Raw genomic sequence first — 24,319 nt, 5'->3', positions numbered from 1 at the left:
TTCTGTTTACACTGGCTATTTACACTCATTTCATTCATTCTATTTTTTATTATAAGGTACCAAAAGTCATTTTCTCCTCATTATTGGATAGATCTCCCCACTCCAGCGAAATTGATTAGCTGTAGTTCTCTCCAGGGGTGGAGGGAGGAAGGGTCTGGTATCCTCTCGAATAACTCAATGTTTCGCAGACTTTTCCTTTTTGTAGCAGGGAAATAAAGCCGCATCTAATATGGCGTCTCTAGGTGGTCACTGACACCGCCTACAGCGCAAGCTTCACACATGCGCATTAGGTAGGGCCGGGTCCGGAATACAAGATGGCGGCGGCGGTGGGGAGGGAGAGGCGGAGGCGGGAAAGCAGTAAGCAGAGTGGAACCTATTACCGTTTCCCCACAAATCTAGTCCCAGGTAAGAGATTTATGCCACCCCGAGGCTCGCCGAGGTCACCGCCCTATGCCGGAAGACGTCAAGAGCCTGAATCATCTGTCGAAGGTGGAACCTGACCCAGTTTCAATCCAGAAATCTGTCGAAAAATCGCCGTGTCCGTAGTGGGACTGCGCGCGCCATCTTGTAGCCCCTCTTGGTTGAGCTGATGTGCAGGCTGGCGGGTAGGCGAGCACGCGCAGTCGGCGCGCGCATGCTAGCCGTTCCCCTAGCCTGTACCGACGTACCAAAAATAACCCTTTCACCGCCCTCAAAATAAAGAAATTAACAAAAGAAATAATTAAAGCGAGGGTCCCTGAACTGCTGCTCGCCTCGGGTGAAAACAAAAAGGATTCAGGCGGGTGCCCCCTTCTGGTGTGGGTTAGCGAACCGGAGCGACTCAGACTGCGTCTCTCCGTCTCGGCTCCCACTCGCCTTCTGCTGCCTTCGCCCTGCCTTTTGTTCGCTCTCCCAGCCTGCGGGCGGGCGGGTGCGCGCCAGCTGGGGGGAGGGAGGGGGAGGGCGGGAGCGGGTTTGCTTCTGCGCACTGGTTCCGCCGGGGACGCGCGCGCGTGTCACTCAGTCAGTCCCAGCGCTTGTCTGGATCTGAGATAACAGGGAAAGGAGGCCCATGGTTTGGGGAAAGGGACTTTGTGACAGCCCGGAGATTCCTCCACCAAATAAAATGTTTTGTTATTCCGATTTTATTTGGTGCCAGAGAAATATATTTCATTGTATTTCTAGATTCCTTAGAAGCATAAAATAAGGAAAATCCTTTTATATATGTAGACCCTTGAGCGGGAGCGCATGTCAGATGTGCTCTGCTGTCTCAGTGCCTTGTCACATTGTCTATTCAATCCACCTAGTGCTGCTATTTTCCTGCGCCTTGTTCCCTGCCATTTTCTTATACGACGTCCCCGTGCTGAGGCGTCCTTCACTCACCACCCCCATCCTAGTGATGTTTGGTTTTCTCCTTCTCCTTTGCTATCTCTTCGTGTCCTCATATCATCACCTTCTGTCTCCCTCTTCTCACACTAAATATCATTGCTCGTTCTCCACCTACTCTCTTGTTGCTGCTCCCTCGACCTCCCTCCCCACTGTTACTGTAGCTCTCCTGCCTCTCACGATACTGTTACTTCTCTTCCATACAAAGTGCTGCTGCTCTGCCTTCCCCCATACTGCAAGGAAAACCAAAGATCAACTGTACTCTATAGTCTAGACTATGGTATTGCAAAAGGAAGCAGATTATATGGACCTTACTGTCCCCTGCCATCATATTCTGTGTTTCTATGTTCTCCTCCCACTCTCCAGTGATGTTAACTGCTTCCCTTTTCTCCCCTTCCTCCCCCTGTACAGTTACCCTCTCCACTTTCCTTTCCCCCTATTTCATTATTCTTTTTCCATCTTCTCTTCGGTGATGTGACTCATTCTTCCCATCTCCCTGGCCTGCCTAGTTCTCTATCTACCACTACTGCTATCTTTCCTCTTTTTCCTACTGTACAACTTTTCACTTCCCCCACCCTATAAGGCTACTGTTATTTTCTGCATCTTCTTGCTCTCTCGTTTTCCCTTTCCTTGGTACCACCACTCTCTCCTCTCCCCTCTCCATGCCATCATGCTTTCTTTCCCCATTTCTGTTGTTGTCATTTTTCTTCCGTTTCCTTTTGCCTTTCTCCTCACTCTGCCATCTTCACCACCTCTCCACTTACTTTTGGAGGCACTAAGTGAAGGGAAATGGAAGTGGAGGAGGAGAAGGGGATGCAGATGAGGGCAGAAACTGGGGAAAGGAGAAGAGAGAGTGAATGCGAGCACAAGATTGGGAGGAGGAAAAATTGTTGCTACAGGAAACAGAAGGAGAGAGTTTAGCATTCCTTGGAGAGAGGGTGGAGTGGTAGGGTGGATGGATGTGGAGTCAAGGTGGATAGTGATGGCACTGTTCTGTCTATTCTCTCTACCCCCTGGTTGCTTCTGCTCTCTCTCCTCTTCATTTCCAATGTGCTGCCACTTTGTATCTCCCTGCTTTCTTTCCTCCCACCCATGCTGTTGCCTCCTCTCTCTCTCCCCCTCTTTTGGTCATGCTCTTGCTTACCTGCTCTTTCCCATCACTATTGATGATCCACCTTTTGGGTTTCTCCTGTAGCTTTTTCCCTGCGCTGCTTGTTTTGCTGGTACTGGCTGTTCAAGGGTAGGGGTGTTTAACAGCTCAAATTTATTCATCTGAGTGTACAAAACTGGTAGGCAGCTGCAGGAGAGAAGTAATGATGGGAGAGAGGGAGGAAGGAGGGGGAAAAGGGATAGCTGAAGAGGGGAAGCATGTAAACAGAAATGTGACAAGAAAGAAGGAAGAAGCAAAGAGAGCTCTGGGCTGGGGAGAAGGAAGAGAGAGGATAGAGGGACAGATTGAGCTTGGAGAAAGAGAATGATCCCATTTGATCTCTTGCTTTCTCTTCACTTCCTTGCAGTTTAGGCACTCTGTGCTGATCCCATGCTTTCTGAATTCTGTGATTGTTTTTCCTTCTGCCACTTCCACTGGGAGGCTGTTCATGCATCCGCCACCCTTTCTGTGAAGAATATTTCCTGTTACTCCCAAGGCTACCCACTTTAACTAAAGGCTTGTTCTGTCCATGGGGTATCTGACATTGTTTATTTATTTTTAATCTTATGACTGTGAGAATATACTTCTCAGAAGAAGTGACTGGACATGGGATATAAAGGAACAGGAATGCTTTAATTTGATTTATGAGGGCTAAGTCTTTCTTCATCTGGGGGGGGGGGTTGTCTAAGGCTGGAATATGTATTTTAGCTTCGGGAAGACCTTCAGTATGGAAGGGTGGAGTTTTTTACATTGGAGCGAAAGAGCAAGTAGTGGCAGTCACTATTTGCTCTTTCTCTTGCTTCTCTTGTGGTGGTTTTGACTTTCGTGGTATTCTTTCATATTGCACTTTTTTTTTTTAAGTTAATTATATATTATCTTGAAATTGAGCTGTGTTGTTTCTTAGGCAAATATTCATAATGAAGTGATTTTTGACTATTTTGCAGTAAATTTAGAACCTTATATTGTAGGCCAGTTAATTCAAGCCCAGTTTCCTGCGAACTGTGATTTCATAGATCTTCAGAGATAAATGTTAAATACAGTACACCAGTCGGAAAATGAATAACATCTTTATAATAATAATACCAATTTTAGTTAAATATCAAGAAAGACCAATAACATATTAAACTTATTAAAGTACATTTCACTGTTGTTCAGCACTATAGTTTGGACAGCTCCTGTGACAGATGAACAGATGCCAACATCAAAATTAACTAGCAGAATGTCCATCAAAAGTGACAGGTTATGACAGTTCAAATATTTCATAGTGTAGTACACAGATGATGCCTTCTCACCATCTCTTCCCTGCATGTTCCTTTTAACTGGCAAGAGGTGTTTTATGGGTTGTCTGCCTCCTCCTACCATATGGTCAGACTCATAGTTTGAGCGCTTGGAGCCCCTGAGGGAATGTGTGGTGTCCTGTGCAGTTTAAACAGTGAGTCTGACCTGGATGGTAGGAGGAAGTAAGACTACATCTTTCTGCCATCTTGCTCCTTCCTCCCCCAGCTTCACCATCCTTTCTGCCCACCAGATGACCAAGCCACCCTCTCATCTCCCCCTTCAGCTGAAGACCTTCCTTCATGCCAGTCCTGCCTCCTGCTGCCACCCAGCTAAGACTTGTGGCCATTCAAAAATTACCATGACAATTGTTGTTTTGATGCACACTCATTTCCTACAACAGGGAATTTCCTACTCTGTTACAGATAGACAGACACTGGCTACATGCTTTTATTATATATAAGACAGCAGCTTTTAAGGTTTTTGAATGTGTTGATAAGCTTTATATTTTGTTCAGGGCTACCTGCAAGAATTATATTCTTCTAAGTGTTTAGATGGTATACTGCTCCATTAGTTCATAGTATCTACATAAATTCATATCCTTTCCTAACTGGGTCACCCTCTGTGCAGGTGAGATCCCTTGTACCAGATTCAGTCCTCATTAATAGCTGGTTTTGGTCAGTCTGAAGTTTCAGAATTCATGAATAGTGTACAGTTCGATTAATTAATACAGGTCAAACCAGTGACACATTTATCTACATTGTATTCTGTAATTAAGTTCCAGAGTAAACCTTTTTTAGGTGACATGCATTGAATTTCAAGGGGATCCAGTGGGAAGAGGATAGAAATGCCCATACACTTTTCTCATTTCCGACTTGTGGTTTGTGTTTTTAACTTAGGTCTGATGTGCAGTGATGGCCAATGAGAATCATGGCAGCCCAAGGGAAGAAACCCCCTTGATCATTCATTCCCCTGGCACCTCCAGCCAGAGCCAGCCAACCTCGCCAAAACCTGCTCGCCTGGTGCAGGACTTACCAGGTAATGGAGGCTAATAGCTATATCTAGTAGAGTCAAACTGGAGAGAGAGTGAGAGGCTATTATGCAGTAAGCTTGGTGGAAGTTGCAATTAGGTGGCAAACTGTACTGTTGTAGCATTTCTATACTTTGAGGAGGATAAACTTATGTGGGGCATGGAGCCTCTGCACTCTGTGCTTGAAGTAAGTGTGAGAGATGTTGGTGTCTCTGGATTTAGAGCATTCTTGCAGTGTGCTGAGAAAATGTCTACAATGTACCATTGAGTTATCCATAATATTGGGATGTGTTGTGCAGTATTTTTCTCTAGTAAATTGGAGCACTTCCAATTTTCATGGCTTGCATGCAGTGTTCTGTGTTTTGTACAAATGGGAGACAGGATCTGTGATTATGGTAGGTTGATTGTGTAGAAACAGACAGGCCAATAGAGAACGGTATGCTCGGCTGAGCGTTTTCGACATGCTATTATTACCCCTTATACAGTAAGGGGTAATAGCGCGAGGAAAACACGTGTCCAACCCCCCAAAAACTAATAGCGCCCGCAACATGCAAATGCATGTTGATGAGCCTATTAGATATTCCTGCACCATACAGAAAGTAAAATGTGCAGCCAAGCCGCACATTTTACTCTCAGAAATTAACGCCTGCCCAAAGGCAGGCGTTAATTTCAGCCAGCACCGGGAAAGTGTACAGAAAAGCAGAAAAAACAGCTTTTTTGTACATCCTCTGACTTAATATCATAGTGATATTAAGTCGGAGGATGCATCATAATAATATCATAGTGATATTAAGTTGGAGCCCCCAAAAATAAAAAAAAAATTAAAAATTGTAAAAAATAAAAAATCAGCTCGCAGATTGGAAGACGGATGCTCAATTTTGCCAGCATCCGTTTTCCGAACCCATGGCTGTCAGCAGGGTCGACAACCGACGCCGGTAAAATTAAGTGTCAGCTGTCAAACCCGCTGACAGCCATCGCTTCTGCCAATAAGGAGGCGCTAGGGACCCTACCGTGGGCTCTCATTTGAATACAAAATCACGCGCCCAGGAGAGTGGCCTGGGCACGTGTCGGGAGAGCGGGCGCTTCCCTTGGAGCGCTGGCTTTCCTGCGCATTTTACTGTATTGGCCCGATAGAAAGATGGCAGCAGAAAAAGACAGTATGGCCCATCTAGTTTGCCCATCTGCCCATTTAAGTTAGTTTTATAATTCCCATCATTCCCTTATGGGCTTTCATTGCACTTGCAGTATGCTCGGCCATTTCTAGGTCAGCATTTGACATTTGATTTAGGTACATGTTTGCTCTAATGAAAGGGCATTGGGAAATCTGTTTTTGGGTGTGGTTAATGTGACTGCTTCACTGTTTTGTTGCAGATGAACTGGTCCAAGCAGGTTGGGAGAAGTGCTGGAGTAAGCGAGAAAATCGTCCCTATTATTTCAACCGGTTTACAAACCAGTCTCTTTGGGAGATGCCAGTCCTAGGACAACATGATGTCATTGTGAGTAATTTTTTGCCATACAGGACCATGATTATGACTATTTGTGGTTCTCTTAGGACTGCATTGTGTTAAGGACGCAGCTCAGTTTATGACAGAGAAGACCTCAACAATTCCATACAGATACATTTCCTATGATGCACTGTGAAAGAGGGAAAAAAACAATGCCACTTCAAGAGGCATAGAAATGAAAGTTGTAATTTTCTGCTTACTTCAGTCAGATCCTTTGGGGTTGAATGCTGCTCCGATAGCCACAGAAGGAGCAGTAGTTGAGTCTCCCGTGGATACCAAACAGAGGAAGAGGAGACTGTCTGAGGAGCTGCCAGCCAGTGGAAACAGTGTGAAGAAGCCCAAAGTAGGTCTTTCCACTCAGATCATAGAGTTGAATCATTTTACTTATTTAATTTTTATTTATTCAATCTTATATTTTGCAAAATTGATCATTGCGGATAATAGTAAAACAAAACTATAACCAACACTTATACAAACAATCATACATCAAATTGAAGAAATATATAAAACCTGACACTACCCATAAACCTATGTAAAAAAAACCCAAAACATTGCTTTCATTTTTTCCTCTAGAATGCAGATAATCTCTCTCCCCTGTTACATACCTGGCTAAATCATTCTATAATGGATGATGAATGAAAACAATCTGGTCCTTAAATGAAGGAATGAATGGTTGATTCTGTCCAGAGAAATATAGTAATTGACCCCCATAATTACCTTTGCTCTAAGTTCAGTCATGTCAGTCCATAACACAAGGGTTATGCACTCTTACCAGCAGATGGAGGCAGAGAACAAGAGGCTTGATGATATCGCTCCTTATATGGATCTATGCTGACACTAGCCTGTCGGTATTCTCTTTCTCCAGCAGATGGTGGACATGCTTTCCTATGTTTGGCTTCGGCCTTGCTGTATGCATTTAAGAGATTGGGCTCCTGATGTGACAGCTGAGCACTCACTCCCTCAGTTGAGCAGATCCTGGCCGCTATGTTTAGCGATTGGGGAGGGGGGTGCCAGAGGAGACGATTAGTATCCTCTCCCTGGTTTGAATAGGCAGTTTTTTGCTTAAGGTCTGATTTTTTTTTTTTTTTTTTGTGTGTGTGTGTGCCCTTTTTGTATTTCTGCCTTTCCTTCATCCTTTGTCTTCTCTCTTGCCTTTTTCTTTTGTGGCCCCTTGTTTAGCTTCGGACAGAGGACACAAGGGTGAATTGAAGTTTCCTCTGCACTTAGGCAGGCCAAGCCACATAAGTGGGTTATGCACCTCTACCAGCAGATGGTGACGGAGTAAAGCTGATTTGCTAATGTCACAGACATATAGCCCTGCTCTGACATCAGTTTCCAGCAGATGTTGGACATGCATCTCCCTACTGGGAGTTGCTTGTAGTAAAAAAAGAGAAAATAGAAGATTTTGATGCACCACTTGAGCTACTGAGGTGACACCCATTCCCTGTATGTACCCGGATCAGTCCAGACTCCTGGGTTTTGCCTCCCCTCCAGCAGATGGAGACAGAGAAGTTTTAAAGGCCTCCGTCCTATACCTCTGAGGTGCCACCTAGAGTCTGTCAGTATTTCTCGGTCTTGGTTTTAGATTTTTAGTTTGTTGGTATTCGTTCCTTTGGGAATCTTAAAAAGACAAGGATTTAGTAAAAAAAAAAACCAAAACAAAGAGAGAAGATATCTCTTTAAGCCTCCCAGGGGGTTGTTAGGTCCTGGTGGGACCATCGCCCCTGGTAACAGAGGCTCTGGAGCAGAGGGTTGGGAGCCCTGTAACTGCCTGCGGCTGAGGGTGATACCGGGGAGCCTGGTTCACTCACCCTCTGAAGATCTGCACACAGGAAAAAACAATGCTGAGGTGATTTGAAGGCATAAAGCCTTCAAAGCACAGAAAGCAGCAAAGAGCCAGGGTACTAAGGTACCCCATGAGGACCCGGCGTTGCTGGGGGCTGGGACAGGAGTCTCATCACTCCACAAGCGTTCCAAGTCCAAAGTGGCATAGAAGCCCCCAAGGCCAAACGCCCTCTCCGGTCCCTTTCCGCTCCAGTGAACAGTTCGGATTCGGACGGTGCGGATGAAGGGGAGTCTCCTCCGCAAGCTCCTGGCAAGGGACCAGATGTGGATCAGGATTACCAGCTCCAGCCGGCCAAGCCAGTGTGCGCGCCTCTAGTGGAGGGAGATGATCCCAAAGTGGTCCACCTGTTCAGAAGGGATGAACTAGGTCTACTTATCCCGGCCATTCTGGAGGAGCTGGGCATTGAGGTTCCTCCAGAGGTCTCACGGTTTGGGGCTATGGCTCCGGTGATGGTGGGGCTCAGGGGTCCAGCTCGATCCTTTCCGTTTCATATGTCAGTTACGGATCTTTTGTTTAAGGAGTGGGACGCTCCGGACCTTGGTTTAAAGGTAAGTCGGGCTATGGACAAGTTATTCCTGCTTCCGGAGGAAGCTCTGGACCTCCTTAAGGTCCTTAAGGTGGATGCCGCTGTCTCCGCAGTGACCAAGAAAACCACCATCCCAGTAACAGGAGCCACTGCCCTGAAGGATTTGCAGGATCGCAAATTGGAGTTGCAACTTAAAGATTTTTGAGGTTTCCGCCCTAGGGGTCCAGGCTGCTATATGTAGCAGTTTCACGCTATGAGCCAGTCTCCGCTGGGTGCAGGATTTGCAAGCAGCAGCATCCCTTTTTGCGCAGGCGGTGCAAGCGGGGCCCCTGGAGGCGGCAGTAGCTTACAGTGCTGACACACTTTATGATCTGTTACGGACTTCTGGCAGGACTATGGTCTTGGCTGTGTCCGCCCGCAGGGTCTTCTGGCTTAGACACTGGGCTGCGGATGTTTCGTCTAAGGCTCAACTGGGTTCCTGGAGGATATGATAAAATCTCTGGGGGAGAATAAAGTCCATAGGTTGCCGAAGGATAGACCCAGGACGAGAGGATCCTTTCCTAGGACGAGAGGATCCTTTCCTCAACGGGTGAGATTTTGGGGAAATCGCCGGTTTCGCTCTTCATGGTCCGCCGGTTCGTCCTTTCCACAGGGTCCCGGCCGCTAATCTTCTTGGAATCAGGCCTTTCGAGGGTGCCGGCCTGCCAGAGATGGAGCCCCAGAATCTCATGGGGGTCCCAAGTCAGCACAATGAAGCGAGGCCGGTCCACTTTTCTATCCCAAGAATAAGGGGGAGGTTATCCCTTTTTTTAGAAGAGTGGACCAACTTAACCTCAGATCAGTGGGTGCTCAGTATGATAGAATACAGTTACGTATTAGATTTTGCTTGGCCGATCCACGAGCGGTACATGGTTTCCCCATGCGGGTACCACCAAAAACGCCGGGCAGTACAAGTCACTCTGTGGCGGTTACAGGACTTAGGCACCATAGTTCCGGTACCCGCAGGAGAGCTCAGGCGAGGGCGCTACTCCATCTACTTCATGGTGCCCAAGAAGGAGGGCACCTTCCGTCTCATCCTAGACTTAAAGAGAGCGAATCGGACTCTAAAGGTGCCTCATTTTTGGATGGAAACTCTTCGCTCGGTGATAGCGTCTTTACACAAAGGGGAATTTCTAGCATCTCTGGATCTGACAGAAGCTTACTTGCACATTCCTATATGCCCGGATCATCAGAAATAGTTGCGGTTTGCGATCCTGGGGCATCATTTTCAATTTTGCACTCTACCGTTCGGTCTGGCGATGGCGCCCAGAGTCTTCACCAAGGTGATGATGGTTGTGGCAGCGGCCCTGCGAAAGGAGGGGATTCTGGTACACCCCTACCTGGATGATTGGCTGATTCGAGCGAAGTCAGGACATCTTTGCAGAAGAGCGGTGCAGAGGGTGCTACAGATGTTGAGCTCGTTGGGTTGGGTGGTCAACTCTGACAAGAGTCACCTGGTTCTCTCCCAGTCCTTGGAGTTTTTGGGTGCTTGGTTCGACACGATCTTGGGAAAGGTTTTTCTTACTGAGGAAAGATTGTCCAAGCTTCTCATTCAGGTGGAGTCCTTGCAAGATTGCGGCCTCTCACATTGCTGGGGTGGACAATGTGCAAGCCGATTTTCTCAGCCACCACCAGTTGGACCCGGGGGAGTGGGAACTCTCCGAAGAGGCCTTTCGTCTTCTGTGCACATGCTGGACCATGCCTTCCATTGATCTCATGGCGACGTGCCGCAATGCCAAGGCTCCTCGATTTTTCAATTGGCGACGGGAACCAGGAGCAGAGGGGGTAGATGCTCTAGTCCTTCCTTGGCCAAAGGACGTTCTGATGTATGTCTTTCTACCTTGGCCATTGGTCGGAAACGTTCTGCACCGCATTGAAGCTCATCCGGGCAAGGTGATATTAGTGGCTCTGGAGTGGCTGAGGCATCCATGGTTTGCCGACCTTCTGAATCTAGCAGTGGACGGTCCGCTGAGATTTCGGCCGTCTCCGAATCTCCTGCAACAAGGCCCCATTTGTTTCAGAGAGGTAGATCGCTTTTGTCTAGCAGCATGGCTTTTGAAAGGCAGCGATTACATTCCCATAAAACTTCTACCTCCATGGCGTACATTTAAAGTTTGGGGAGTGTTTGACTCCTGGTGTCTAGACCACGAAGTACAGCTGTCCAGGGCTTCAATTCTGGATGTTCTGGATTTTTTACAGGCTGGATTAGCCATGGGGCTGGTGTTTAATTCCCTACGAGTTCAGGTGGCGGCCCTTGGTTATTTTCATGGAAAGGTACAGGGGGTTGTGCTAGCATCTCATCCGGATGTGGCTCGTTTTCTGAGAAGGGCTAAGCATTTGCGTCCTCCTGTCCGGAACCCCTGTCCTTCGTGGAAGCTCAATCTGGTTCTCCGCACCCTTTGTAATGCTCCTTTTGAGCCATTGAAACGAGCGACCCTGAAGGATCTGACATTGAAGGTCGTTTTTCTTGTGGCTATCTCCTCAGCAAGGCGTGTTTCTGAGCTTCAGGCCTTATCTTGCAGGGAGCCCTTCTTACGGATTTCTGAAGCAGGAGTCTCCTTAAGAACATTTCCCTCCTTTCTCCCGAAAGTGGTGTCCTCCTTTCATTTGAATCAGTCAGTGGAGCTCCCTTCTTTCGCAGGTATGGATTCTTCTACTCCAGAGTCTAGGAATTTAAGGAAATTGGACATAAAGAGGGTGTTGTGGCGTTACTTGGAGGTCATGAACAGTTTCCATCTTTCGGACCATCTGTTTGTTCTGTGGAGTGGACCCAGGAGGGATCATAAAGCTTCAAGGGCCACTGTCGCACGCTGGCTAAAGGAAGCTATTGTTTCGGCTTACCTTGTTCAGGGCCATCCGATTCCAGTTGGGACCTCTGCGTGACTCTCCACAGGCAGTCGGGCCACGAGGTCGGTTGGGCCGGTGCAGGAGATTCTGGGGGGGGGGGGGGGGGTGGTTGGAGGAGATGGCGTCTAACTTAGTACCATGTGTAAGGAGCCAGGCTTCTGCAAGGGAGCCTCGGGACTCTCCTCCCCCGCTCTTTCCTGTGGATCAGGATCCTGTTGGTGACAGGGAAGGTGTGCAGGTCCAGGAAGATGTGGATCAGGATCTGCAGTCTACTGATTCAGAATAATTCTTCAAAGAATTTGTCATGCTCCTCTATAAGGCCTATTTGGTTAAGAAGGAGGCATGATCTAAGTGCTCTCTCCCCCAAAAGATCCGGGTGGCTAAAACGCCTAGGGCAAACAAGCAGTCGGGAGGGGGGTGATGATGAGGATACGTTGGATGAGGCGGCTAACCTCGATCTGGTACATGGAGGTCCGGTTGGCAGATGCCCTGTACGACATGGTTTCGACTTCCACCAGAAATATGGTCTCCGTGGTTGCAGCGCAGAGGCTTCTGTGGTTGTGGAATTAGTCACCGGGTATGTGGTCTAAAGCACAGCTGTGTAACATCCCTTTCAAAGGAAAGCTGTTGTTCGGAGAAGATATAGAATAGCTGATGAAGCAGTTGGGGGATTCGAAGGGAAATAAATTACCCGAACATAAGAAGACCACCAGGTAGACTTTTCCGCTGCATGCTCGTTTTCGATACCCAAGGAAGTTTTGTTGAAGCAGAAGTTCTTTGCCTGCAGCTCAGAAGCAGAGGTCAGACAGGCAACAGTCCTTTCGAGGGCAGCATAGGCCTCACCATGACTGTACCGGTCAGGGGGCCGGCAGAGGTAAGGTTGGCCAATGAAGGCAAGCTGGTCCACTCCTCTCTGGAGGCTGTCAGAGGGAGACTGTCCCTATTTTACGAGGAATGGACCAGGATCACATCAGACCAATGGGTTCTGGAAGTGGTAAGAGATGACTACACCTTTAGAATTTTTTTGCCCGCTCAGGGAAGCTTTTGTGGTCTCCCGTTGCGTCTCCCTGTCCAAGCAGGAGGCAGTACAGGATACCTTACAGTGGTTGGAGTGCCTGCACGTGATTGTTCCCATTCCCCCCTCAGGAGCAGGGACAGGGAAGATCGGCTCAAACTCAATCTTCAGAAAGTCAGTGCAGCTTTCCGGGTGCCACACTTTCAGATGGAAACGCTGCAGACGGTGATAGCGGCTATATGCAAGGGAGAGTTTCTGGTGTCATTGGATTTGACAGAGGCCTATCTCCACATTCCCATAAGAGCCAATCACCAAAGATTTCTAAGATTCATGGTATTAAGGGAGCATTTCCAATTTCGGGCTCTTCCCTTTAGTTGGCAACAGCGCTGCGGCTGTTCATGAAGGTGATGGTAGTAGTGGTGGTGGCACTCAGGAGGGAAGGCATCCTGGTGCACTCATACCTGGACAATTGGCTCATGAGAGCGAAGTCGGAGTTGGAGTGTTATCATTCACTTTGGGTCATGCAGCTGCTGCGGTCATTGGACTGGGTGACAAATCTGGAGAAGAGTCACTTGGAACAGTCCCAGTCGGAGTATCTGGGAGCTTGGTTTGATACTGAGTCGGGAAATTGTTTCTGACTTGGAGAGGATGAACAAGTTGAAGACTTAGGTGCTCAGACTTCTTGACTTTCGGTTCCCAAAGTCTGGGACTATTTGCAGGTCCTGGGTTCTATGGCATCTACGCTGAAGTTACTTTCATGGGCCTTTGCTCACATGTGACCCCTTGAGAGAGCCCTGTTATCCTGTTGGAACCCCCTTTCGGAAGAATTTCAGTTTCCTTTACCGCTTCAGGGGCACACCAGGTCCAGTCTCTCTAGATGGCTGCCTCGTCACAATTTGGAGAAAGGGATGGACCTGGAGGTATTCGACTGGGTGGTGGTGACCACGGTCACCAGCTTCAAGGGTTGGGGGACAGTTTGTCAAAGGAAAACTTCTCAAGGACAGTGGTCACCAGAAGAGGCATCCTGGTCAATCAATCGATTGGATACCAGAGCAGTCTGCAAAGCCTGTCTCGCATTTCTCCCTCTTATTCAAGCATGAGCAGGGAGGGGTAAAGAGTCATGTGGTAGCGCAGGAGCTGTTTGGTTGGGCAGAGAACCATGTAGCAGGACTGGCGGTGTCACACATGGCTGGAGTGGACCACGTGCAGGCAGACTAATTCAGCAGGCAAAGTCTGCATCTGGGGGAGTAGGAGTTGTCGGCAGAGGCCTTTGCCCTTGGGCAGGTCAGAGTTGGACCTCATGACAGTTCCAGGAAACATGAAAATGATTCGGTTCTTCAGTCGCTGGAGAGAAGTCAGCTCGGAGTGTATTGACACCCTCATCCAACCGTGGCCACCGGAACTGCTACTATATGTGTTTCCCCTGTGGCCTCTCATAGGTCGAATGTTGCATCATGTCGAACATTGTCTAGGCCGGGTGATTCTGGTGGCTCCAGAGTGGCTGCACTGGCCGAGGTTTGCAGATCTGATTCGTCTCATGGTGGACGGTCCCATGAGATTGGCCCATCTGCATGGGTTGTTGTGGAAGGGGCCCAACTTTTCAGATCAGGCAGATTGCTTTTGTCTAGTGGCTTGGCAGTCCAGAAGATTTGCCCTTAATCTGGTCCTTCAGGTTCTGGGTTGTCCTCCTTTTGAACCGATTAGAAGGGCTTCCTTAAAGGATCTAACCTTGAAATCCGTATTCTTGGTGGCCATTTGTTCAGGTAGGAGTATTTCAGAGCTTCAAGCGTTGTTGTGTAGGGACCCTTTCCTATGCTGTTCGGAGGAGGGCGTGTTGTTACGTATTGTTCCTTCCTTGTGTATAACTCATTCCCAATTGGAACCTCTATGTTCCGTAATAATGGCAGTACAAACAGGGGAATTTCTCTCATCTGTTGACCTGACAGAGGCATATCTACATATTCCCATTCTCTAGGAACATCAGCGTTTCCTGTGCTTTGTCGTTCTGGGACATTATTATCAATTTCAGGCCCTGCCCTTTGGGCTGGTTGCTGTGCCCAGGACCTTCTCCAAGGTCAGGGTGGTGGAAGGGTATTCTATTCCATCCATAATTGGACAACTGGTTGATTTGGGGCAGAAGAAAGCCGCTTGACTTCTCTCAAGGTGATCTCCTTGCTTCAGGAACTAGGCTGGGTGGTAAACTTGGCCAAGAGTGGTTTACAGCCATCTTAGATACTAGAAGATCTTGGCGTGCAACTCATTATGGAGCAGGGCAGGGTATTTCTGCCAGATTGTTTTTTTCAGATGTTAATGACTCAGGTTCAGGACCTGAAAAGAACTATTCACCTGGTGGAGTGGTCTTATCTGCAAGACCTGCGGTTGATGGATGCCATGTTGGATGTTGTTCCCAAGGTGAGGGTGTACATGAGACCCCTTCAGCACTCCTTGCTCTCCCGGTGGAATCCACAGTCACAGGAGTACACAGTGTGACTCCACTTGCCATTGGAGGTGAGCGTGCAGTTGCAGTGGTGGTTACAAGCAGATCATCTCAGGAAGGAGGTTTCCTTGGAGAGACCGGACTGGTTAATGCTCATAACAGATGCAAACCTTATGGAGTGGGGGGCTCGGTGGTGCAAAGTCACTGGAGTGCCGAGGAGCGGCAGTGGACCATCACTTGGTTTGAAGCATGCCGAGCAGCTGGAAGCTCACGTGATAAGGATAATGTCAGAAAATGACATGTCTATGGCCAATATCAAGCATCGAAGTGGAACCATTAGCCAACAGGTGTGTCGGTGGAGGTAGATGTGCTCATGGTGTGAGAAAAACAACATCTCCAGGACATATCTGTCTCCAATATTGCTGGGAAGGGCAATATATAGGCCGACTTCCTTGGAAGGCAGGACTTGGACCCAGGAGAGTGGGAGTTGGCAAACAAAGCCTTTCAACTCATAGTGGCACGCTAGGGTCACCTGTATCTGGATTGGTGACGACTTCTGGCAATGCGCAGGTACCATGGTTCTTCATTCGCAGAAGGGATCCAACAGTATTAGATATCAATGCTCTCGTTCAGTTCTGGCCATGGAGCGGGATGTTGTATGCCTTCCTGCTGTGGCCAAGTATAAACAGGTTCATTTGGAAGATTGCAAATTAGAAACTGTACTTCTGCCATGGTATGCCAATCATCAGAGACTACTGGTGGACAATACTCTCAGACTGCCACTCAGGAAGGATCCAGTGAATCAGGGCCCCATACTGCACGACGATAGGATCGGTGTTTGTCTTACAGTTTGGCCTTTGAGAGGGCTCAGTTGCTGAAGCGTGGTTATTCTTCTGCAGGAGTTTCCACTTTGCTCCATGCCAGGAAATTTTATACATCTCTAGCTTATATTAGAGTTTGGAGAGTGAGAGCTGGTGTGAGGAGCGAGGTTCTCATTCTCTTGAGCTTGAAATTCCACTGGTACTGGAATTTTTATAGGAAGACTCACTTAAAGGCTTGGCACTTAACACTCTGAAGGTGCAGGTAGCAGCTCTTGCTTGTTCTAGGGGGGTGCATTAATGGTGGAACATTGTCTTCCCATTCAGATGTGTCCAAGTTTCTGAAGGGAGTTAAGCATTTATGACCTCCCTTACAGCTAACATTGCCTTTTTGGCACCTTAATCTAGTCTTGAGTTTTTTAGCGGGTCCTACTTTTTGTGGCTGCTCACCTTGAGAATGTTTCTTCTGATAGTAATCTGTTAGGCACACCAGGTCTCTGAGCGGCAAGCTCCTTCTTACTGGGAGCTGTTTCTATGAATGACTCTAGGAGTGGTACAGTTAAGATATTATCGCGGCCTGGTGGCTTCTCTGGTTGTGCCAATGGTCAGCATACAATATTTTCAGTTTGATTAAGTTGCCATTTGTTGTTTGGAGAGTGGTTACACAAAATGGCATCCGTTTGAGGGGGATACAAACATCCCCTGGCTGCCAGAAGATAAGGGTAGGCCCTTTGCTTTCTGGGGCCATGCACAAAACTCCAGTAGATTTTGGCATGCCCAGGGGTTTTTGGGTCAGAAGTCACTTACCTTGTCCCGTTGCCAGTCTTTTCACCCTAGGAAGAATAGCAATGACTGCTCTACGGGATTTGCCACCTCCAGGTCAACACAGTCAGGACTTGGGGGCCCACCTGCAGGTGCCAGAGTTATGCGGACATCTTTCTCTGTTTTATCACAAGTGGGCCCACCTGACAGTGAATCAGTGGGTCCTCAGAATTGAACCAGCATGGTTACTCCCTAGAGTTCAAGTGTCCACTTTCAGATGATCTATCGAGAAAAAAGCCGCAGTATCAACCACTTTTCAAAGACTATGTCAGAGAACCAGCAGCCAGGGCTTGTCTCTGGGGGTAGCTCTCTGGCCACTCCGAAAGGCCTTTTTGGACCACAGGTATGCATGAGCCCCTGTGCCATGCCACGACGCACCCGACACAACCCGGGGCTGGCTGTGGTCCACTGAAGACTGGAACCAAGATTGCAGCCGCATCAATCTGGAACTAAAGACTGAAGTGGAACCGAACTGGAGATGCGGGACCAGAATCAAGGCTGAAGACCATAGCAGGCTGAAAACAGGAGGTCCGGGTAAAGACGAGGAACCAGACGAAGACTGAAGACAAGGTCCAAACAATGACAAGGAACCAAATGATGACTGAGGATGAAGAGCCAAGCAAAGACTGAAGACAGGGATCCAGACAAGGACGAGGTGCTAGGCAAAGACTGAAGACAAGGACTAGGTGGATACTGAAGACCAGGATGGATGGCAGGCTGGAACAAGCTCTCTGAAGACCAGGAACAGGACTCAGGAACAAGGAACTTGGAATAAGACTCTAAAACAAGAGGATTCCGAAGACTTAATCCAGCGAAGATGGACCCAGGACAGACAAAACCACAGGAGACCAGGATCTGACAACCACAGCAGACCAGGACAAGAGACCAAGAGACCTTGCGAAGAACCTGAAAGCAAGACTGAAAAGCTCTTTTATAGGGCAGCCAGTGATGACGTTGACTGAGTGTGCCATGGGCTTTCTTGCCACAGGCCCTTTAACTGCAGCAGGAGTGCACACACATGTGCCTAGAGAGTCAGGAGCAGGAGCGCCAGCGGCATTCGGCCACAAGATGACTGGAAGCATCTGTCTGTTGCGGGAAGTGGCAGCATCAGAAGTCAGTGGTGTTTTCCTGCCATGGACTGACATCAGCTGAGTGAAGCTACTCATGGAATCTTCCTGCGGGCAGCGAGCCTAACAGGCTAATTGTGTTAAAGGCAGTGGTTCCAGTGCTGGAAATGCAGAAGGACCTAGGGCGCTCCTCCATTTACTTTGTGCTTCCAAAAAAGAAAGGCTTCTTTTGCCCTGTTCTGTTCCTGTTCTGAAGCGGGTAAACAATGGAATGGAAACCTGGCAGTCTGTGATTATGGCAGTGCAGAAAGGGGAGTTCCTCACCTCTTTAAATTTGATGGACGTGTATCTACATATTCCAATCCAAGAAGAGCACCAAGGATATCTTTGTTTAGCAGTGTTGGGTTGCCATTTTTAGTTTCAGGCAACAGCTCCATGGATTTTCTCCAAGGTAATGGTAGTGGTGGCAGTAGCCTTTCAAAAAGAAGGAATCCTGGTCCACCCTACCTGAATAATTGGTTGAACCACACAAAATCTTTCAAGTTGAGCCAGGATGCTTCCTGGAGAGTGATACAGTTATTGCAGGAGCTGGGTTGGATTGTCAACCTGGCCAAGAGCAATCTGCAACCATCTCAGCACCTAGTGTACCTGGGTACTCAATTCGATACATTCGGATGGGTATATCTTCAGGAACAGTGGATTCGTAAGATGCAAGATCAGGTTAGAAGGTTGTATACAGTTCAAGCTCCGTCGCTTTGGCTTTACCTTCAGGCCTTGGATTCCATGGTGGCAGCATTGGACTTGGTTCCCTGGGCGAGGGCACACATGTGCCTTTTACAGAGAATCTTGTTGACTTTGTGGGATTCCCAGCATAAAGATTACTCAGTGAGGTTATCTCTTCCAATGTAAGTCATACAGAGCCTTCAGTGTTGGCTGGATTGCGAGCATTTGGTCAGGGGGATGGATTTGATACATCTCTTTTGGAAAATAGTGTAAGGTCAGTGGTCCAGTGTGGAGGTGAAGTGGCCCATCAACCATCTGGAGGCTCATGTAATTTACCTTGCACTTCTCGAATTTGCTCCCCATTTACTCAGAAAAGCAGTAAAAGTAATGTCTGACAATGCCACAACATTAATGTACATAAACCATCAAGGTGGAACCCGAAGCCAGCAGGTCTCCTTGGAGATGGACATGCTTCTTCCTTAGGCGGAAAACCATCTTCTGGCCTGGTAAGCATCTCAAATAGTAGGAGAAGACAACATGCAAGCCGATTATCTCAGTCATCACATACTGGATCTGTGAGAGGTGGCGTCTCTCCAACAGGGCTTTTGGCCTCATTGTCAACAGTTTGAGGTTGGCCATTCATTGTATTGATGGCATCGGTGAGAATGCGAACGTTCACTAGTTCTTAAGTCACAGGAGAGATCTGAAGTCCTTCGGGATCGATGTCTAATACAGGAATGGCCGAGAGCAGAACCCTTATATATGTTTCCACCTTAGACCATAATAGGCAGGGTGGTTCAAAAAATTGCCAGACATCTGGGCCTAGACCTCCTGGTGGCTCCAGATTGGTTCCAGTGACCATGGTATGCAGATATATTGCACCTGTTGTGTGATAGTCCTTTTCACTACCTGCCTCTTGGGAGCTTACTCTGCCAGGGTCCAGTGTTTCACGAAGATCTGGCTCGATTCTGTGTTATGGTTTGTCCCTTAAAAGGGTGTATATATTGAAAATGGGTTATTCACTGGCCATAGTCTCTAGGCTCTCAAAGACCAGGAAGTTTTCTACTTCCTTGGTGTGAGAGAATGTACAGAAAACTCCCTCAGACTACCTTAAAGGACCAGGCATAGCTGTCTCCCCAGTCCTCCTTAAGATTGAGACCTGCAGGGAATTCTGGGTGAAGGGAGGAGCCCTTCACCAGAGTATAAGTCTTCAGGGCCTAGAAGGCTTAGACAGGCCCTGAGGAAGAGAGTGTCCCACAGTGTGAGAAGACCTGCTATGTTTGAGATTGAGACTGACATTGTTAAAACTTGTTAGCTTTAAGTTGGGAACTTGTCTGAAGTCAAGGTGAGCTGCCTTCAAGTGATTATTTTGCTTTGCACTTTCCTTTATTAATTGTGAGATACCTGAAGCCAAGGTGAGCTGCCTAAGTTGTTTTGTTTTGCTGTTCACTATACTTTTGTCTTTTCACTGTAAATAAACTGCACTTAAGGAACAGCCAGAGCCTACCTCTGTTTTTCCTCTGGTTGTCCCCAAGCTGCTACTGCTCAAATTACCTCCTTGGTGGTAGAAGTGGGACCTCTTGCCTAAACGGGAAGCACAGATAAGAACCCACAGTTGCAGTAACAAAAAGGAAAAAAAAAACTTTGCAGAGTTTTTGGTTTTTTTTCTTTACTGAGGCCTCCCAGTTCCACTCATGTAACTTTTGCACCACAGGCCAAGTGGGCTATCCCCACCTATATAGTCAGGGGTCAAGCAGTGAGTAAGGGCTGGCAGGTTTTTGGTTTTTTTTTAATGTTTGTTTTGTTCAGCTCTCCTATTCCCAGAGAGGTACATTGTGTGAAGGCAGATCCCTAAGAATGCAAGATGGAGCAATTGGCGTTTCCAGAACTCTTTCAATTGGATGACCTTGATATTTTCCAGAAAGACTCCTAAGTCCTGGAGGGGGAAGGTCTTCGCGTGCATGCTAGGCCGCATTTTTTCGCGCCAGCAGCTCTCCTCAGAACAGTTTTCACGCTTATTTATTTAAAATGTTTATATACTGCCTTTACAATTCAAAGAATTAATCAAAACGGTTCACAATAAACATAAACATTGCAGGGAGTTTGCTATTTTTAGCCCCTGCAACCGTGCGAAGGTTTCCCGGCTTGATTTTTTCTTTTTTTTCTGACGTCCGTGTGGCTGCTCGGTCCTAGTTATGGCACCCCAACCCAAGATGGGGACCTGCCGCACATGTGGCACGCCAGGGCAGACCCTAGACACTAGTTCCCTTTGTTCTTCCTGTTCCACAGGGCAGGAGGGAACTTCCTCGGGGGGGGGGGACATCAGGCAGACAAGGCTCCATTCCTCTGGGCCGCAGTCCTCCTCGGCGGGGGAGGGTGGCTCATGGCGGGTGTCGCAGGAGGAGGATGCCCCTCCCATTCTTTCCCCGGTGGACCAGATTTCCACATTTGGGGATGACCCTGGGCTACCGGACCCTCCTGCGGAGGGGGGTACCAATTCGGGGGAGTTCTGTCCTGAGTTTGTGCTGCTACTGCAGCAGGCCTTCCTGGCTAGGAAACAGGTGATCCTGAAGAGAGCAACACAGCCGGACGCTTTGGCGGAGCTCCACCGAAGTGGGTATCCACGGGATCCCCGGACTTCCATCAACCTTCAGGGACTCGACAGGGGGGCCCAGGTTGATGATAGGTTGTCGGTCCCGCTCGGGGATCCCTCGGGCCCTGGGGTGGATCAGGATCTGGGACTCACCCATGATATAGGGGATGGGAACCAGGACAACCTGGACCAGGAAGACCTCCTACCCTCAGAGGGTGATGATCCCAGCGTGGTGCGCTTATTTAAGCGACAGGAGCTTCAGCCTCTCATTCCCCAGATCTTGGAGGTACTGGGGATCAAGGTTTCACAGGAAAAGTCAGACAGCAAAGGTGTTAACCCGGTCCTGGATGGGATTCGGGGGCCGACGACTTCCTTCCCATTGCCTAAGAAGGTCCGCAAGCTGGTGACCCGGGAGTGAGACTCGCCAGATGCTGGTTTGAAAGTCGGTAGAGCCATGGCGAAACCTTACCCCCTGTCGCAGGATGTTTTGGATCTTCTAAAGTTGCCGAAGGTGGACGCGGTGGTGTCTGCCGTGAAAAAGAAGACCACCATTCCTGTGGCCAGGGCTGCTGCGCTGAAGGACATACAGGACCGCAAGCTGGAGATACACATTAAGCGAGTCTTCAAAGTCTCGGCGCTGATTCTCAGGGCAGCAATTTGCATCAGCCTCATGCAGAGAGCCTGTCTTTGCTGAGTCCAGGAGGCGTCCGCAGCTCCAAGTGCTGACGGCGAGGGGCCCTTGCAAGCTGCACAATTGGAGGCAGGAGTTGCCTATGTCGCAGACACGTTGTATGACTTGGTTCAGACCTCGTTGCGTAATATGGTATCCGCTGTTACGGCTCGTAGACTCCTTTGGTTGTGTAATTGGTCAGCAGATTTGTCTTCCAAGTCTCAACTCTGTAACCTCCCCTTTAAGGGCAAGCTTCCCTTCGGGGAGGATCTGGATCAGTTGGTAACTGCTGGGGGAGTCCAAAGGCAACCGATTTCCGGAGGATAGGAAACCTTCTGGGAAGGTTTTTCCCCCTCGAGCTCGTTTTTGGTATTCTTGCAGATTTTGCCCTGGTAGATCTTCAGCTCCTTCGGGGCCCAGGCCGGGCTCGGGGCATTAGCAGTACTTTCGTGGAGGACAGCACTCAGGCAGAGAGTCCATGGGCCAGGGTGCTGGACGTGGAAAACCCTCCCAATGAAGCCAGGGGCACCCATTCCGTCATAGAAGCTGTCGGAGGCAGATTGTTGAGCTTCTACGTGGAGTGGGAAAAGGTTACCTCGGACCCGTGGGTCTTAGAAGTGGTCCAGGATGGTTATGCTCTCGAGTTTTCGCGACTGGTGTGGGAGGCCTTTGTGGAGTCTCGTGTTGCTTCGCGGGCCAAGCGCGAGGCAGTATGGGAGACGCTACGGCAGCTTCTCAATCTCCAGGCCTTTGTTCCAGTTCCCCTTGTGGAGTAGGGGATTGGCGATAGAGTGGAAGGGGTTGAGCCTAGAGGTGGAGGGGAGAGATACTGCAGGTGGAGGAGTTAGGGCCTGAGAGGGCAAAGTGGCCAGGGGAGTAGGGAGAACGAGTGGAAGGGACACTCTTACAGTGAATTTCTAGGGAAATTCTGCTCAAAATATTTAAAATTCTGCATCTTTAAGTAATAACTTTTTTCGGTAATAATTTAAAATGTAATTACTTAAAGACTGTTATGTAAATTGTGTTATTTTGACCAATATAAAGTTTGCAGAATTTTAAGTTTTTGTGTGCAGTATTTTACATTTTTTTGCGCAGGATTCCCCCAGGAGTAGATAATGCTGGTAGGCTGGTGTCAGCACGGATGCATACAAGGAGTGACATCAGCAAGCCTGTTGTTCTCTGCCTCCATCTACTGGTGGGCGTGCATAACCCATGTGTAATGGACTGGCCTGACTGGTCTAGAGGAAAGGAAATTATCAGGTAAATAGTAATTTCACCTTACCACTGCATTCTGAACAAGTTACAGCACGTGTAACTGCTTTTTTTTTTGGCAATCTTGTATACAAAGAATTAGAGTAATTTAAGTGGCTTAAAACCAATACCTGCACCACCTCTTTAAAGTCATCCTTTGAAATAAAAAATCTCAATGTCAGTCTCAGCTGCTCTTTTTATTTGAGACCATAAAGATAATTTTGAGGCCAATATTTTAAAAGAATATATAACGGATAACTTGTCCAGTTCAGCAGAATAAACCTCCCGCTAAATATCCTCGAGTAAAGTTATCCTTGAAAGTCTACCTGGATAACTTTGAAAGCTAGCTGACTACATTTGAATATCACTGGTTAGGCTTCAGATTAATCCAACTACATGTACACAGATAACATTAAGGTTAACTGGCTATATTCCAAAAAATACAGCCAGAAAATGCTGAGCAAGGAGAAAAACAGAGTGCAAACAAGTGGGCCTAGTAACCTGATCCCTCACCCCACCTGCGTGTGTGACATGTAGGGGCCTGATCCCCCCAGGCCCCCCCAAAGTTTGAAGAAATGTACATAGAACAGTAGATGTCTGTCTCTCCCCCCACCTCGGTTTAGCAAATAGACTTAAGTCCGGCCTGCTCCTTTTTCCCTCCTCCCCCTCCCATCCCACCTGGCACTCTTGAAAAGCCTCTGCAGAACAGGGATCATGGTACACTTGCAACACTAGAAACTGCCAGGATTGCGGCACAAGTGTAGTGTGTTCTTGACTGTCTAGAGGCTCTTTGAGGGTGTCAGGTGCAGCGGCAGATTCGCCATCCAGGCCGGCCCGGGAGATACCACATGGTCTGCCGAGCGCGGCTCTGTCACGGCCTCGCTCGGCAGACCACGTGACTAGCACGATCTGCCCACTGGGCGATGCCCGATTTCCACCCCCCCCCCCCCCGATAGGCCAATCCGCCCCTGGTCAGGTGGGACGGAAGGGTTATGGTTGGTATGCCTTGAAGAGGAGTGGGCCAGGTTGGGGGGGGGGGGGGTGGAGGGTAGCAATCCACCACTTTCTTTGTGTACATTTTTTTTTTCAAACTTTGGGTAGTGAGAAGAGGGATTGAGCCAGCAGGCTCTATATTTGGCACACTTGGGTGAGGGAGGGGGGATTTGTCAGCTAGGCCTACTTGTTTGTACTCTTTTCCTCCTTGCTTGGCACATAACTGGCTATATTTTGTGTTCTGTAGGTTTAAAAACAATTTGAAGTTATCCAACCATCTACTGCCTTAAAACATCCGTTAAGTAACTCCATTGGGTAATTTCCATCTGGGTTACGAGGCTCACAGA

At 48.3% G+C, this 24,319-nt stretch overlaps 1 protein-coding gene across 1 annotated transcript in view; it reads left to right on the top strand.

Annotated features, from left to right (window-relative positions):
• Positions 1 to 273: 273 nt before the first annotated feature.
• The window catches only part of PCIF1 (PDX1 C-terminal inhibiting factor 1), a 70,378-nt gene continuing 46,332 nt past the window's right edge, over positions 274 to 24,319 (top strand). The window contains exons 1-4 of the mRNA XM_029611729.1: positions 274 to 405; positions 4,690 to 4,828; positions 6,192 to 6,316; positions 6,531 to 6,668. Coding sequence (XP_029467589.1) covers positions 4,705 to 4,828; positions 6,192 to 6,316; positions 6,531 to 6,668 — 387 coding nt within the window. The 5' untranslated portion in view covers positions 274 to 405; positions 4,690 to 4,704. The remainder of the gene's footprint in view (positions 406 to 4,689; positions 4,829 to 6,191; positions 6,317 to 6,530; positions 6,669 to 24,319) is intronic.

The sequence above is a fragment of the Rhinatrema bivittatum genome, chromosome 8 (assembly GCF_901001135.1).
Source record: "Rhinatrema bivittatum chromosome 8, aRhiBiv1.1, whole genome shotgun sequence".
Lineage (NCBI taxonomy): Eukaryota > Metazoa > Chordata > Amphibia > Gymnophiona > Rhinatrematidae > Rhinatrema > Rhinatrema bivittatum.
The sequence above is the reverse complement of the archived record's forward strand: the minus strand, read 5'-3'. Positions and strand labels throughout refer to the sequence as shown.